At 38.6% G+C, this 17,196-nt stretch overlaps 1 protein-coding gene across 2 annotated transcripts; it reads left to right on the top strand.

Moving 5' to 3' along the window:
- The first annotated feature begins 479 nt into the window (after positions 1-479).
- On the top strand, positions 480-15,234 carry rab22a (RAB22A, member RAS oncogene family). Of its 2 annotated transcripts, XM_058404056.1 has the most exons (8): positions 480-991; positions 2,453-2,532; positions 2,780-2,861; positions 6,094-6,165; positions 9,744-9,850; positions 13,157-13,266; positions 13,908-13,956; positions 14,778-15,234. In XM_058404056.1, the coding sequence occupies exons 1-8, from the start codon at positions 956-958 to the stop codon at positions 14,806-14,808; spliced, it is 567 nt and encodes a 188-aa protein (XP_058260039.1). In that variant the 5' UTR covers positions 480-955; the 3' UTR covers positions 14,809-15,234. The 2 variants fall into 2 exon arrangements, with proteins under 2 accessions (XP_058260039.1, XP_058260038.1); XM_058404055.1 differs by lacking the exon at positions 13,908-13,956 and having other exon boundaries at positions 501-991.
- The last annotated feature ends 1,962 nt before the right edge of the window (positions 15,235-17,196 follow it).

Here is a 17,196-nt window from a genome sequence, read left to right on the forward strand (position 1 = left end):
ATTTTTTCTTCCCTGATGACACAAGCATATTCCAAGATGACAATACCAGGCTCATACTGTGAAAGAATGGGTCAGGGAGCATGAGACATGATTTTCAAACATGGATTGACCGACACAGAGTTCAGACTTTAACCCCATTGAGAATATTTGCTATGTGCTGACACTGCATGCAGCCTGTGTACGCTGTTTACATTATGCCCTGCTTATATTTTATCTTAATCCTCTGTCTTCTGTGTCTACTCCAGCACCAAAAAAATGGCAATAAATCACATTCTGATTCCGATAAGCATATCAAATCGATGTAACGGCAAATGCGTGTCGTAATTAAGGCAAGTAGCTGTGTGTGTGTGTGTGTGTGCGTGTGTGTGTACTTTTTGTGTTTTCATCTCACCCGCGCCATCCTGCTCTGCAGTTCCTTCTCTCCCACTAGGGGCGCTGCAACACAGTTTGAATATCTCTCTCCTCTGATTTACAATAAACTGTGCGCTCTAACCAGCACTTCTGTTTTAGATTAAGCGTTAACCATTTTCGAAATATATTTTTTTGGACAAGAGTAAACGATTTACGGATTATGTCGACAATCAGCAATATTGTACGCAAAAAGCAAAATATTCCAACTGGTACAAAAATAAGGGATATCACGTGACGCATCAGCCCTTCAAGATGGTGGTCACTGTATTGTTATGTGTCTGCATGACCAGTTAATAACGAAACTATTTAAGATTTAAGCGTTAACATTTGCGGATTTATTTTGCGTCTAGTTAATGCAACCTTTTGGATACCAGAGCATCTCTCTATACCAGTTACATATTGTTATTTGTTGGAGACAAGTCGCATTTTGAAACATGTCGGTAATCTGCTGGACAGACATCTATACGTCAAAACATAGCAGGAGTTGCTGACTTTTATCACAGTCTGGGATGATTACAAACGTTTTCTTTTTGGAGGGAAAGAAATGTCGCTCAGAGAGTTGAAAGTGTGTTTGCTTGGGGTAAGATGCATTTAACATTGTCTCCGCTGTTCTTTTTTATTTATTCGTTTGTTTTTTTATTTATTTATTTTCGTTATTAAGTTGTTTCGCCAGGGGCAACAATTATTTGCTGATCATCAGCATTTCTTGGTATCTGTGATGGACATGATTGTGTAATATAACGGGTGTAGCTCTGTAACCAGATTGGGTTGTGGGGATCTACACGCTTATTTGTTAATCACAGTTAAAAAGGTTGTATAATAAATAAGTGATAATAAATCATTTATCACTAGCCCCGTTTACATTGACAGTAGACGCCATTATCCGCGCCTATTAGAGATTAAGATTTAAATTCGTTCATTAATGCTGTCCGTCAGGATATGCGCTCTTGCTATTAACAATGGCAGGGTCTCAGTATACTGTTGAACGAAACTCTGTTGAAAAGAGAGTAGTATGATAAGAACATCAAAGAAAGCTGCTTTTTTTATGAAATGGGATGATCAACAAATGGGATGGTCTGTTAAAGGACAACGTGAAAATCCCTTTAAGATGTATGAAGAGTGACCGCATCATTCCATTTGCTGTCATTCTGAAAGACTGTAGTTCCCTAGGCTCAGGCTCAATTACAAGAACCTGTACGATTATAACGTTTCATATCAATTCACCATTTAGGCTTTGTTATGCAGAAGAAGGTGAATTAGTAAATGTAGTTCTTCAAAAGAAACCTCAAAATTAACCAACGGCAGTGTATTGAGACACTCTGGTCAGAATACAGTTTGATTCGCAATACTGACTTCAAAGTTCAATTCAATTATCATTATATAATTGCATAAAATGTGTATTGGGCCAGACAGGCTAGCCTTTGGTCCCCACATGCATCAGTGAACCTTGGTTGTCCTTCTTACACAGCTTTTGTTAAACACTAAACACTGTATAACAGGAGCATTACACAACACCTTGAGATTGCTGTTTTGGAGATGCTCTGACCCAGTCTGGCCCATGTCAAAATCACTTAAATCCTTACATTTGCTCATTTTTCCTGCTTCTTACACATCACATTCAAAGAACTGAATGTTCACTTCCTGATTAATATATTGCACCTCTTGACATATGCCATTGTAACCTCTGGACATATCATTGTAACAACAATTTTAATGTTGTGGCTAATCAGTGTATATGGTATGTATGTCTGAAAATGCATTTGACATGCATTTGATGAAAAATAAATTTCGATCACAAGAAATCAACTTTTAGTATCACGAGTTCATGAAGAAAATCATTAACTCAAGACAATAAATATTATTATCTAAAGAAAAAAGCCTTTAATTTTGAGACCACAAGTCATTATTTTTGAGAAAATAACACTTGACATTTCTGGACTTTCGTAACACTGAGATACATGAGGGTGTTTTTTATTCCTTAAATGTCAGTTCAGTTTAATACATATTTTGTTAGAGTTGATTGTATTTTTTCCTGTTCAAGGAAACTGGTGTTGGAAAGTCAAGTATCGTGTGCAGATTTGTGGAGGACAGCTTTGATCCCAACATTAATCCTACAATTGGGTAAGCTCTATATCCCCTCATTGAGTCATCATGTCACAAGGTCATTAAAGGGCTTATTTTATTTCTGCTATTATGGAATTGCTTTATATATCCCCATGTGAAGTACACTAGATGTAAAGTACAAAAATAAATTTGTGTATGAGATATAAAATATGTTTTCTATAATAAAGGAATGCTGTTTAGATTGTCAGTGTTTTGGTAGCAGTTGTTCTAAATAATTATAACTTTTTTAATGTCTTATTTGCAGTGCATCATTTATGACGAAGACAGTGCAGTACCAAAATGAGCTCCATAAGTTTCTTATTTGGGACACAGCAGGACAAGAAAGGGTAAACTAACACATTTACCAGAATGTCAATGTAACTCAGGAATACAGTAATGCACTGTCCTTCATTGCTGACTGGGAAACCTGTTTCTGTACTTTAAGTTGTTCTATGCTGGATTTATTCTATGCTGGTAAGCTAGCACTTCTTCAACATTTCTTTCTGTCCTGTTTACATGACTGTGGGATCTAATCTTATGCTTTTTGTAGCGTTGAGACAGTAGTTTTGTTAGGAAGTGTTTCTTGGTCTATGCTAATTAGTTCTTCCAGGTGTCTAATTGTTTCAGTCACCTTTTAGGTGTAGTGTGCTCAGTATTCAGTGTGCTGTAAGTTGTTCTATGTTTTTTCTTTTTCTTTCTGTACTTTGTGTACTATGTGACTCAATTGGATATAGTCTTTTGCCTTTAGTATTGTTTATTTGCTTGTGTCATTTGAAAGTGCCTGTAGGTCTCTCTCTAATCTAAATAGTAGTTTCAGTCTCCCTTTAGGTGTGAATTGTTGGCAGGGTTTACTAAACTGTATTGAAGGTGTAGCACCTGTAGTCGTTAGAAGCAAAACGTAGTTAGAGCTTAGAGTTCAGACCTTAAGGTGACCTAATGCCTGACTTGGCTGCTGACATGCCCCTCAAACTTATCTCTGTTGTCATATCTCACAGACACAGAAGATCTTCTCCACAAACCAGAGGCCAATACCAATAATCAATAACCAACTACCAATAATCTCATCTAGTCTTCACTGTTGTCTTAGTTCCAATCATGGTAGGTGGACTCTGGAACTGCTACTCTACCATACGGAAAGTCTCATGTGAAAGCTCCATGGTAACTAACAGGAGTAGAGTTGTGTTTTTTTTTTTGTTTTTTTTTTTTTTGCTTTGTCTCAGAGTCTTTCTGTGTCTCATATCAGCTCCAAATTCCAAGCAATTACAGTTACCTCTCAGATTGATCTTCTCATCCCTACATGGAAGGGAATGACTGTAGCTAAACATGCACCTGAATACCAGATCATCACTGCTACCCCACTCCACATCTCAGATCATCACTTGATATCACCCTCCCTGTCCTGCCTAACATCATCTATCAATGTATTCTTCATCCCTTTCACACCGTGACTCCTTATTCTCTCTACTGCAGGATCACACACAGACTTTCCTCTCTTTACTTTCTTCATCCGTGGACCTCCTCTGCACATTGCCTTCTAAACCCAGGAAGTTTTCTTGCCCTGTTTTTTTTGTAGAGAATTAATAAAAGCAGAGAAAATGTGAAGGAAATCACAATTCAAGACAGATCTTGTTGCTTACCACACTCTCCTGCCTGAATTCCCATCTGATGCGACTTCTGCTCAGACCAACTTTTACAAGGAAAAGCTGGTGTTCATTTTCTTGTCACTTCAAGATTGGACTACAACATCTGGCAGGCCAGCCTCTGCAGCCCATTTGACCTCTGCAGCTGCTTCAAAATTGAGCTTCTTGTTTCTCACACCACACAATTTCCACTGGTCTTCCATAGCTATTTTCACCTTTTTGCAACATGCTCATCACAACAAGTGGATATCATTATTGAGATTAGGCAGCACTTGGTGTCAGGCTCTGCAAAAGGAATTACATTTGTACGGTAAGCTTATTGTTGATCTAAAATATAAATGTACATATTTAGTGGTGAATTGTTGGTTGGTATATTTGTTGTATATTGTATATTAAATACTGTTGTTAGCGGTGAAGCTTGTGGATGGTATGCTTTGTTTTTGGAGAAAGGCATTTAATATTCCAGGGTGCTTGTTACATATTTAGTGCTTTTTACAGAGACATTTGTCAGTGATGAGCTCAGAAATCATCTTAAATTTTTGTTTTGTGCTAAATGGCCCAGAAGAAAGAAATGAAGCATGTGTTGCTATGTTAGTGCTGCAAGATTAAATATAGACATTTTCTGCTGGTTAAAAACACAATATAGCATAAATATGATATTTTACAGAGTTTGTAGCCAGAAAATAGACTGTTACCAAAGTACATAAGGCCACATTTATTAACACCTCAATGCTACTCCACTGTCATTGAAAAGTCTACTGCTGTCAGCACTGGAAAGTCACAGTTTGAACAAACTCTAAGTACACTATATTGCTTGTGTAAATATATTTTTATAACTTCTGATCCTTTTAGGATTTTCATACAAAACAGACTCATCATCCAGTGAGTGGTGGTTCTGCAGATGGAAAAGAATTTTTCCTGATTGAGATCAACTAAGACAGGGCCAGACTTGTTTCAGCATAACAATGGTTATAGTAATTCAGATAACCACTCCATATATTGTGGTGTTATGCATTCTGAGATGCTTTTCTGTTCAGCAAAAACCCTGACAGAAATCAGCAGAAGACCATGTTGTCACTAAAGCTATACAGATGAACACTGGAAAAACATAGCCTGGTCTGATGAATCTCAAAGTCTACTGAGACACATGGATGGTAGGGTCAGAAGCATGAATCTGTGGACCCAACTTGCCTTGTGTCAGGCAAGTCCAGGCTGGTTGTGTAATATCAATCATCTCTTGAATGTTACAGCCTATTTTATTTTTTGCATTCGTTCATGGCTCTAATTTAAATCTTCTACTGGCTACTTCCAGCATCATGTACCATGTCACAAAACAAATGCTGTCACAAATTCAGTGTTGCCTTCCTAGTCACTGGATCTGAATCCAATAAATCACCTTTGTTATTTGGCACTTAAAAAATCAGTAAGATTTTCAGTGCAAACATGTCAACATGTTTGTTGGAATCTTTCCTTTTTTATGGAATCCAAGCCATGTGGAATTGAGGATATTTTAGGAGCAAAGCAACTTCCTACACAGTGTTAATATAGGGTCATGGAAGGATGGTGCATGCCCAGTTAATTGCCTTACATCGACTGCTAATTTACACCTGCTAAACACACCTCAATTTATATAGTGATTTAAAAGAAAAAAATTTTCAAATAGATGTTTAGAGATAGAAATACAAGATATGCAATAATCAATGCAGTTACAGTCAACCTAGAGTCATGTGCAGCTCACATATCTTATTGACAGAACCCTCACTAGCATACAGAAATACAAGAAAATTATTGGCTAGAAAATGAAAATAAAATATTTAAAGAAAAAGTTTGATTATTCGTTACATTTTGATGGGACATTAACCCCTGGAATGCAATGATGGTCACAAGATAACTTGCTCACTCTAAAACACTAATTATCTGTCTTTCTTTATTCCCATAGTTTCGTGCCCTTGCCCCTATGTACTACAGAGGCTCGGCTGCAGCTATCATTGTTTATGACATTACAAAGGAGGTACTGAATCATTTCTTAACTGTTTTATTAAAGATATCTGAACTGAAAACACCTGTATCCCACTTATCAAATGCATGTAATACAATGCTGTATTAGGCCAGAATGCAGAATGGGTGTCCATTAAATGTGTTACAAATTGTATTGAGCATTTTGTTAGGCAACCATTAATCCTTTCACAGTCAATGCTGGATTAGACAGACAGACAGACAGACAGGTAGATAGGTAGATAAAATCAGAAATTGCTGATCTCCTTGCACTTTCACATAAGCACTCTTTACATTCATTGTACAATAAAATCACAGGAGATCAGCAGTTTCTTTCTATATGTGTATGAGTATGTGTGTATACATACACTATATTGCCAAAAGTATTCGCTCACCTGCCTTGACTCACATATGAACTTAAGTGACATCCCATTCCTAATCCATAGGGTTCAATATGACGTCAGTCCACCCTTTGCAGCTATAACACCTTCAACTCTTCTGGGAAGGCTGTCCACAAGGTTTAGGAGTGTGTTTATGGGAATTTTTGACCATTCTTCCAGAAGCGCATTTGTGAGGTCACACACTGATGTTGGACGAGAAGGCCTGGCTCTCAGTCTCCGCTCTAATTCATCCCAAAGGTGTTCTATCGGGTTGAGGTCAGGACTCTGTGCAGGCCAGTCAAGTTCATCCACACCAGACTCTGTCATCCATGTCTTTATGGACCTTGCTTTGTGCACTGGTGTACAGTCATGTTGGAAGAGGAAGGGGCCAGCTCCAAACTGTTCCCACAAAGTTGGGAGCATGGAATTGTCCAAAATGTCTTGGTATGCTGAAGCATTCAGAGTTCCTTTCACTGGAACTAAGGGGCCAAGCCCAGCTCCTGAAAAACAACCCCACACCATAATCCCCCCTCCACCAAACTTTACACTTGGCACAATGCAGTCAGACAAGTACTGTTCTCCTGGCAACCGCCAAACCCAGACTCGTCCATCAGATTGCCAGATGGAGAAGCGCGATTCGTCACTCCAGAGAACGCGTCTCCACTGCTCTAGAGTCCAGTGGCGGCATGCTTTACACCACTGCATCCGACGCTTTGCATTGCACTTGGTGATGTATGGCTTGGATGCAGATGCTCGGCCATGGAAACCCATTCCATGAAGCTCTCTGCGCACTGTTCTTGAGCTAATCTGAAGGCCACATGAAGTTTGGAGGTCTGTAACAATTGACTCTGCAGAAAGTTGGTGACCTCTTCGCACTATGCGCCTCAGCATCCACTGACCCTGCTCCGTCAGTTTACTTGGCCTACCACTTCGTGGCTGAGTTGCTGTCGTTCCCAAACACTTCCACGTTCTTATAATACAGCTGACAGTTGACTCTGGAATATTTAGGAGCGAGGAAATTTCATGACTGGATTTGTTGCACAGGTGGCATCCTATCACAGTTCCACGCTGGAATTCACTGAGCTCCTGAGAGCGACCCATTCTTTCACAAATGTTTGTAAAAACAGTCTGCATGCCTAGGTGCTTGATTTTATACACCTGTGGCCATGGAAGTGATTGGAACACTTGATTCTGATTATTTGGATGGGTGAGCGAATACTTTTGGCAATATAGTGTATATACACACATACATTTATACATGCACATGTCAGCATCCTTAGCACTGACAGGTGATATTGACTCTCTTGTGACAGTGGCACCTGTCAAGGAGTTAGATATATTAGGCAACAAGTGGACAGTTCTCAAAATTGATGTTTTGGAAGCAGAAAAAAATGGGCAAGTGTAAGGATTTGATTAACTTTAACAATGGCCAAATTCTGTTGTCTAGACGACTGGGTTAGTGTATCTCCAAAACGTCAGGATTTCTGTACGTCCAGTAGCACCTACTAAAATTGGTCCAAGACGTTGTTACAGACCACGTACACCACTTCATAGTATTCCCTAATGGAAGTGGCTTCTTTCAGCAGAATAATGTACCCTGCCATACTGCAAAAATTGTTCAGGAATAGTTTAAGTAACATGACACAGTGTTGAGTGGCTTTCATCAGAACAGGCCACATTTTTCTACTGCTCCAAGGTCCAATTTATATGCTCATGAGCCCATTGTAGGTACTTTTGTGGTGGATAGGTGTCAGCATGAGCACTCTGACCATTCTATGGCTATGCAGCAAGTTGTGATGTACTGTGTGTTCTGACACCTTTTTGTCATAGCCAGCATTAACTGTTCAGCAGTATGTGCTGCAGTAGCTCTTCTGGGGGACCAGGACCAGACTAGCTAGCTTTTACTTGCCATGCTAATCAATGAGCCTTGTGTGCCCATGACCCTGTCACTGGGTCATTCCTTCCATTGTCCTTCCTTAGTATTGACAACTGCATACCAGGAATACTCTACAATATCTCCCATTGTGGAGATGCTCTGACCCAGCTGTCAGATACTTAGCATGCCCATTTCCTTGCTTATAGAACACCAATGCTGAGAACTGCCTGTTGACTTGCTGCCTATCCCACTCCTTAACAGGTTCCACTGTCACAAGATTATCCACATTATTCATTTGACCTTTCACTGGTTTTAATGTGCTGGCTGATCAGTATGTATGTGTATGTATGTTTTCATTTAAGATATTGACATGACAATTATTTTGTTTTTGTTATACATTGAAAGGATTTGGGTGGGAGATCGATGTATGAATATGAGACGATCAATTTGAGTAGATCAGAATTTTATCTTTTATTTCCTGATACTTGCATTAGGTGTGTTTAAAAGCTTAGAACATGGCACCCATCCACACTGAACCCACCCATTTTTCAAGTGAAAAATACTGAACATGTGACTGGCAGGTGTTTCTTATTGCCCAGGTGTGCCTCTTATATTGGTTGTTTAAATAGTTAATACCTTTGAATGTCTACTCTTGGCTTGAACACTGGGTTTCATCTGTGAACTGTAGATGTCTTTGAAAGGATAAAACAACATGAAGACCACAGAGCTGTCTATGGGAGAGATGCAAACTGTATAGCCAATACGACAATTTGCAATGTCCTAAAAAAAACAAACCACTGGTGTACTAACAACCAGACATCAAACAGACCAAGCAAGGAAAACCACAGCAGTTGATGACGGACATTGTAAGAGCAGTGAACAACAGTTAGTGGCGTTACCATCAATCTCAAAGGGGTAGGAGATAATGTATCCCAATCTACCATTAGAAAAAGATTTTGAGGGCAAAAATAATAGAGGCATTACCATAAGATGCAAACCACTCTTCAGCAGTAAGGTGAGTAAACTGGAAAAGTACCTACAAGGTGAATGCAACAGTTTTGTGATGTCAATGGGTTCCTGGATTGATGCAGTTATTGCAAGCAAGGTATATGCGTCTAAATGTTAAGTGTTACTTACTTTAAGACCATACCATTGCTCACAGTATTGGGTAGTCTGCCACTAAAGGTGCCAAGTTGGTTAGCACACCCAAATATAAATATATAGTGATGATAAACATATTTAAGTTGAGCTTGGATTCGAACATTTTATTTCAAAGGCACTGTAGCATAAAATGTCATTTCTTTGAAAAAAATAAATAAAAAATTTTTCCACTCTCAGGAATCCTTTCTAACTTTGAAGAACTGGGTAAAGGAGCTTCGTCAGCATGGACCACCCAACATAGTGGTGGCCATTGCTGGCAACAAATGTGATCTTTCTGATGCCAGGTAAATTTCTTTAACTAATGTTCTTCTTTTTTTTCATTTGACTGTCAGTTTTAGAATCAGGTGAAAGAGCAAAACAAGAGCAAACAGCTGCATAGGTATTTTCCTATAGGCCAGCTCTAGCTAGCTAACTAAAATAAAATGTAGAGAACAGAACTGTCATCACTATTGTTCTAATGTGTGTATATTTGTAATCTAATTCTCCGTATATCAGGGTATGTATATTATAATCTGTGTAAATGGCTGTCAAGTAAAGAATTTCTAAAGCTCATATCAACACAAACTTGTGAATCAGTAAAATTTCCAACTTTTAATCAAAGCCTGGTACAATCAAAGGCATTGGGGAAGGCATGTCTGGTGAAGGTGAACAAAAAAACTCAATAAAACAGGACAACAATGGAAAATAGAGCAATAGAGAAAACAGAGTTCTTGGATGCCAGTATATTTGTTCTGTAGCAACATATCTTTATCTTATGGGTTATCAACATATGGGTTATCTTTTCCACAATATGAAAATAATTTTTCATTAAATGGGGGGGGGCATGGGCAAACTCAAATTCAGTTGTTCCAAAATGGTTCAGCTTCTCAAACACACACTCATACATCTAAGCTTCATTCACTAAAGAGAGACCAAAGAGAGTAAAACACAGCTTATTAATATGCAGTCACAAGTAAAAAATAGGTGTGTCATGTTAATTTGCTCATTTAGATATTTTTGGAAACTCTGGTCCCAACTCTTTTCTCTCTGCCAGTGCTAGCTCCAAAGCAGGGACCACCTCCATATTATATGTTATATCTGCCATGTATTCTGTGGTGGGAAGCATTGGGATGCAAAACAAGGACATGATCTCCTTTATAAAATATAAAATGGGAAAACTCTATAGAGGCCTGGGGAACCTCCTGGACTGCAAATAACAGCATTTCCAACCACTTATCCCAATTTCATCTTTGTGCATAAATATATAAGGCCTTATATCAACCTGTCGGTTTGCGGATGATATATGCTGGTACTTTACTTTTCAATAACTCTTATAGCTTTCATAGTACACATGATATAAATAATGTTCCTAGGTCACTTAGAGTCTATTTCAGGATTGAAAATCAGGTGATTAGTGACTCTGCTATGCTTTTTCCTCAGGGTCATGGCTCTTTTCCTCAAGGTCATGGCTTCATAGAGAGTATTGCAACTAATGCAAACCTCATACCATTTTTTTCTGCCAGTCTCCCCAGTCCTAAGTCATCCACTAAGTGGCTGAACTCCAGCCAATTCATTCCCAGGGTAGCTGAATAAGAAAAATGGGGATTGAATGCTGCACTTTATTATGCTTTTGTCCCTTGTATAAAATTGTAAGAGGCACCATAGGATGTGTACACATTCCCTTGTATATTTCTAATTTTCACTTCATCTTGAATTTAGGCATAGATAAAGGTTTGTGTGCTACCTGAGTTCAACAAGGCCTGATGTATTCCCTCTTGAGTGCTAACTGCTTGGTGTACTGCCTCTAAATTGGGGAGGGACTTAGGATCACAGAGATCTGGAGCACCTGCCCTATCTTGGCACATATCTTGGATGTGCCCCAGTTCTCTGCAGCCCCAACAGACCTGCCCAGGCCCTGTTCCAGCTCTCTGAACCTCCGTTGGAGAGGGGGCAAAGAAAAACAATTTTAGTAGGGTAGAAGAGAGGTTTCATTTAGCAATGATTTCTGGACTTCTCTTATCAGGATGGCTTGAAGTTGCAGCCACTACTCTCCCCACATGCCAAGGTACCTTCGAACAGCTCTAGGTTTGCCTCAGCATCATCCTGGGGTGTCATCCTGGCCAGATAAAGGATCTTAAGTAGGAGAAACCTGTGGGAGAGGATAAGAAGGGGGGGATAGCAGACTCTGAATGGTAGATCAGTCTTTATTCTGCTTGTTCACCATTTGTGCCAGGATCTTCTGCTGCAGACTCACAAGAACTAGTTGCTGCATGCATATACATTAAAGTCTGGACCATCTGGATGAGCAAACTGGACTCCATGCCCATTGTTCAATGAATTGTTTTCATCTGAGTTCCAGAACCAGTGTAGCAGGAGACAATAAAACTGTGTCAGCAGGGGCATGTTCAAAGAGAAGGTAGTTTGAAATGGCAGGTAGCACATGATTGTGTGCACTGTGTGTGATCATGCCGAGATCACATGTGTGTGCTCTGTGTGTCCTCTCAGGGTGAATGTTGTGAAACAGACAGGGAGCCAGACAGAACTGACAGAACGTACACTTAACACACTTAGACACCCAAAGTGTGAACATGATCCAGGGTAAATCCCTAAAATGTTAAGCCTGTGTTTTTGTGTGTCAATCAGAACCAGTGCTAGCTTAAAGGTTCTGGGGAAAGATTGCTGTATAATGTGGTTCTGTGGACCTCTGAACTGATGGTGTTGTTCTTCAACATAAATGTCCTCAGTGCTATCTGATATTCCTCAGGAATCTCTTGATGATTATTTAAAGGGTTGTGATCAGAGTTTTGTGATTCATTGCCAACACATCCTCAATGTGCTCCTGATCTGACACTTCCTCCTCCTCTTCTTGCCCACTGTCTGTTTCAATGATGTTAGAAACTCTTGTACACTAAACCATTCCATGATTGTACCAAAGCTGTGATTGAAATGAAATGTCATTATAGTGTCTTAACATCATAGTTTGACACTTTTATATAGTCATGTGAGTCCGTACCGCTTTCACAGGAAAGTGCTTCAGCAGTTTTGTATTAAGTAAAAAGTGTAAGTGTAACTGGGATTGCAAGTGCCTGTTTTCACATGGGAACAATTTTGGATCTGATGACAGTGATAAGACCCTGCTGACTATAGCTACACTTTCCTGTCCTAACAATCTGGTTATATGGCCATGCACAGATTTACCATTTCAGTATTCTCTTTTGTAAACCTGTATTTATTTGCAATACATACTGCCAATACACTGAGCCTGAACAAATCCTATATATTGACTTGCCAAGCACCAATATAAAATTATTCTAATAATAATAATTTGTGAAAGTATATTAAGGAATATATTTATTTTATGTCAATTTAGTCATTTTTCATTTTAAAGAATTTCAGTTGAAATATCAAAATGAGCCTAATAAGACTTAAACAATACATGTTTAACACTAAGTATGTCTTAGTGTCTTATTATAAAATTTACATTATATTTATATTATCATAATAATTTCATTATTTTACTACTTTTTTTGATTGATTGGTACTATGTGTTTATTTTAGGTTAAAAATGGGATAAATTTCTGCATTTTTTTTCTTCTTCTTTTGTTTTACAGGGAGGTACTAGAGAAGGATGCCAAGGACTATGCGGACTCTATCCATGCTATTTTTGTTGAAACTAGTGCCAAAAATGCTATTAACATCAATGAAATCTTCACTGAGATAAGTAAGGACAGATAAACAGTCAGTCACATTTACAAAATTTACAAGGTGCTTATTATATTTAATAAGAAGTTTCATTATGATTCTTTTAGACTTTAGCCCACAAGATAGTCAAGACGTAAATATTTATTTATAACACTTGTGTTGGTCTAGAAGACCTGCTGCACAGTCAGTGTTTGATCCCAAATGTGTCCATTGGGGATGTGGCAGGGTCAGATTAAGGGAGGCCCAATTTTCCCTGTGACCCCTTAATAGTTTCCTCAGGACTTTTTGGGACCACATTATCTAGTACACACCCACAGCTTCATTTGATTTGGCCAATGTGAACTTAAAAAAATGTAGTGAAACAGCCAACAGCAGGCCTAAACTACTGCTGTTTTTCACACTATCCAGAATTTATAGCAGATCCATAACATAGGGACTACCACTGTGCACACAAACACATCTCATGCCGCTTAGCTAAGTGGAAGCCCTTTTTTCTGCTTTTTCTATAAATATACAGAGTAGATACCGTAAACAGTCATATATACATGCACTCCGGTTTCTACCACAGTCTGATTGGGGGTTGTTTGCTGTAGACTTATGAATTCATTCTGCTGTTACCATTATGAGTTACATCAATAACTATTAGTTATGTCATTACAGAAACAGCCATGCAAGCCCAAGCCATGACACTACCACCAGCATGCTTGATGTATGAGCTCATATATTTTCGATTATGTGCAGAACCCTCTACACACTTTGGCCTCTATAACTTTGAAAGGAATTAATCTTGATTACAAAACTTTTGTGGCTCTCCTTTGTATTTATTTGTGAATTCCAGTCCTGCTTTTGAATTCTTACTGCTTAGTTGTTTTCATCTTGTGATATGGCCTCTATATTTCTGCTCTGAAAGTATTTATTAAATGGTGGATTGTGACGCCTTCACCCCTACCCTGTGAAGGTTGTTACCTGATTGAAATAATTCCACTTGCTTAGAACTGATTCTTGTGTGCTGGCCATGTTGTAAATAAATGTCAGCAGGTTTTTGATAATTATTGTAGTTTACAAGCTTCTGAGTATTTGACAGCAATATTTTTAGCATTGTCTAGAAATCCTAGGCCTAGTTTGCAAAATAAGGCTTTGCCAATTGGCAAAATATCTAAGTGGACAGAGCTAAATGGTTCTTGAGGATTTTTTTGGAGAACCCAAAGAATTTAGTTTGTAGGACTCTCAGTTTTTGAGACCAGTCCCATCACAGCAGTGTGATGCATCACCAAGCTGACCAATTTTCATGTCTTTTATTCCTTACACCAGCCATGGCAAATCATGTCTACATAGACCTTGCTAGAGCATATACAGTCATTCTAGGTAATTGTGTACTGCCAGCTTTGCTGCAACAGTTTGGGTAAGGCCCAAATATGATGTAATGGTCAGGTGTCCACATACATTTGGCCATACATTGTAGCCTCTTAAAGGACTTTTTGGATGTATTTTAAGTAATGATCTGATGTAAACGTGTTCTTTTTATTTCAGGTCAGAAGATTCCACATTTAGACACAAGTGACTCAGGTGTGAGGGGCTTGAAACTGCGACGTGAACAATCAGACTTAACCAGGGAACGCACTTGCTGCTAATGCACAATTAGGCTAAATCTATTTCTACCTTCTTTCACCTCTTCAATGCTAAGAAACAGAATAGAAAGAACCCAAAAATTCTGTCCATTCTATCGCTGTCCAGACTCTTTGTTACAGCAGAAACTGCGACTCATATGACTCCCTGTCCCTGACTAACTAAAGTGGAGTGGACTTGGTGTACCAGCTCTGGTCTCTCAGACCTTAAGTCACTCTCTACTACCCTGTATATTTTTTTGTAAATTTCAAAACATTTAAAAGGAAAAAAAGGCACTGGTTTTATTCCTTTTGAGAAATCAAAATGTTGATCTGGTTTTCTGTTCCACCATAACTTATATCAATACACCATTGTGTGCATACTTGAGGCTCACTTGGTTTTATTTTTAGATATTGTGTTATGTCCTGAGAAAAGGGCAGCTTTCTGGCTGATTGTGGATGAGAAAAGACAAAGCAAATTGTACAAATTAATTTACCTACTTTGAGACTTTTGGGCAACATTAATATGAAGGATGTTTTTTTCTTGTGCACAAAAATAATTTAAAAAAAATACAAACTGTATGATTTACACAGTAAATACGCTCTGTTTCATACAGTACCAAATTGGTTGCATATGTGTCATTAGCAGAATCAGTGTTGATCTTTTTTAGTGTTATGTAATAGTCTTGAATTGATTGAAGTCCATCATTTAAGTCATACATTTCAAATCCTGGTCAGAGGGTCTTTTTGTATTTTCCCTGCTCCCAACACACCCAATTCAACTAATCAGCTATTTAACAGCCCTTCCTAAGTTTAAGTGGGTGTGTTAGAGTCCATATTGTGCAGGATAGGGGGTACTTCATGTGATTTTAGCCTAATAAATTAAACTATTTCTAATAATTCACTAGTAACTACTGCTGAAAAAAAACATTTACATTTCTGGCATTTATCCAGAGCAACTTACAGGGGCCCAGCAGTGGCAACTTGGTGAACCTGGGATTCAAATTCACAACCTTCCAATCAGCAGTCCAATGCCTTAACCACTAAGCTACCACATCCCTATAGCAATTGCTGTAGCACTTGTAGCAGTAGTAATAAGTGAATTATTATCATGTAGCTTTCAAAACACATTTGGCAAACTACATGAATCCCAATTTCTTTCTTGTATTATGAACATGTAGGTGTAATTTGCTAAAAAAACAAAACAAAAAAACAATGGTTCAACAGCTGTAGCTATATGATATAGAAGCTAGCAGCAGATGTATCTGCTGTAGAGTCTACAATGGCAGCATGCACAAACAGGTACATTTAAACAGCGCCTTTTCCTTCAGCATATTGTCCATTTAATGGAATGTTCATTTAAAGAGACATACATTACTAAATAAAAGAATGTGTAGACAAAGATTTTTGATTTATTTAAAAATTTTTTGTTCTTTATTTACTTTGACATTTATGACTATTTTACTGTGTCTGGCAGGATCTTAATTTTTGATATCCTGAGATGTACACTTACTGAGAATTTTATTTGGAATACCTGTACACCTAAACTTTCATGCAATGAACTAATCAGCCAGTTGTTTGGCAGCAGAAAAATGCAGGGGCCAGGAGCTTCAGCTGTTCACATGAGAAGTTTGAGCTCAGTGATTTTGACCATTGCATTGTTGTTGATTCCAGACTTTCTAGTTTAAATATTTCCATAATTGCTTATCTCCGGGTGTTTTCATGCACAACAGTCTCTAGAGTTTACTCAGATTGGTGCAAAAAAGAAAAAAACGTTCAGTGAGCAGCAGTTTGCCTTGTTGATGACGAGAGAGGCCAACTGAGAATGGCCATACTGCTTTAACGGAAAGGATATGGTGAGTCAGACATTCACTGACCACATCAGGTTTCACTTTTGTCAGGCAAGTACAGATTGCAAGGCTGCAGTGAGCACAGGCTAAGCAAACTGAATACTTTAAGGCTGAGAAAAATATAGCCTGGTGAATCATGATTTCTGCTGAGGCACACAGATGGTACAGTAGGGTCAGAATTTGGTTCCAGCCTGCCTTGGGTCAACAGTCCAGGCTGGTAAATGTTTGGGGAAAATTTACCAATCAGCCATAGTATTAAAACCACCTGACTAGATCCCCCTTGTGCCGCCAAAACAGCTCTGACCCACTGAGTCCTTTGGTGCTGTATGATTGTGCAAGTCATCTTGTCCTGCAGTCCTAACACTTGGCCACTGGATCCAAACCTCCTACAGTGCTCTGGACCATCTCAAAAGACCTCCGTTCCTTTATTGCTACTAAGTGAGCAAGGTTTTGAGCAAGGGGATTTTCATCCTAAAGAAATCCACTCATTTTAAC

This window comes from Hemibagrus wyckioides, linkage group LG11 (assembly GCF_019097595.1).
Source record: "Hemibagrus wyckioides isolate EC202008001 linkage group LG11, SWU_Hwy_1.0, whole genome shotgun sequence".
Lineage (NCBI taxonomy): Eukaryota > Metazoa > Chordata > Actinopteri > Siluriformes > Bagridae > Hemibagrus > Hemibagrus wyckioides.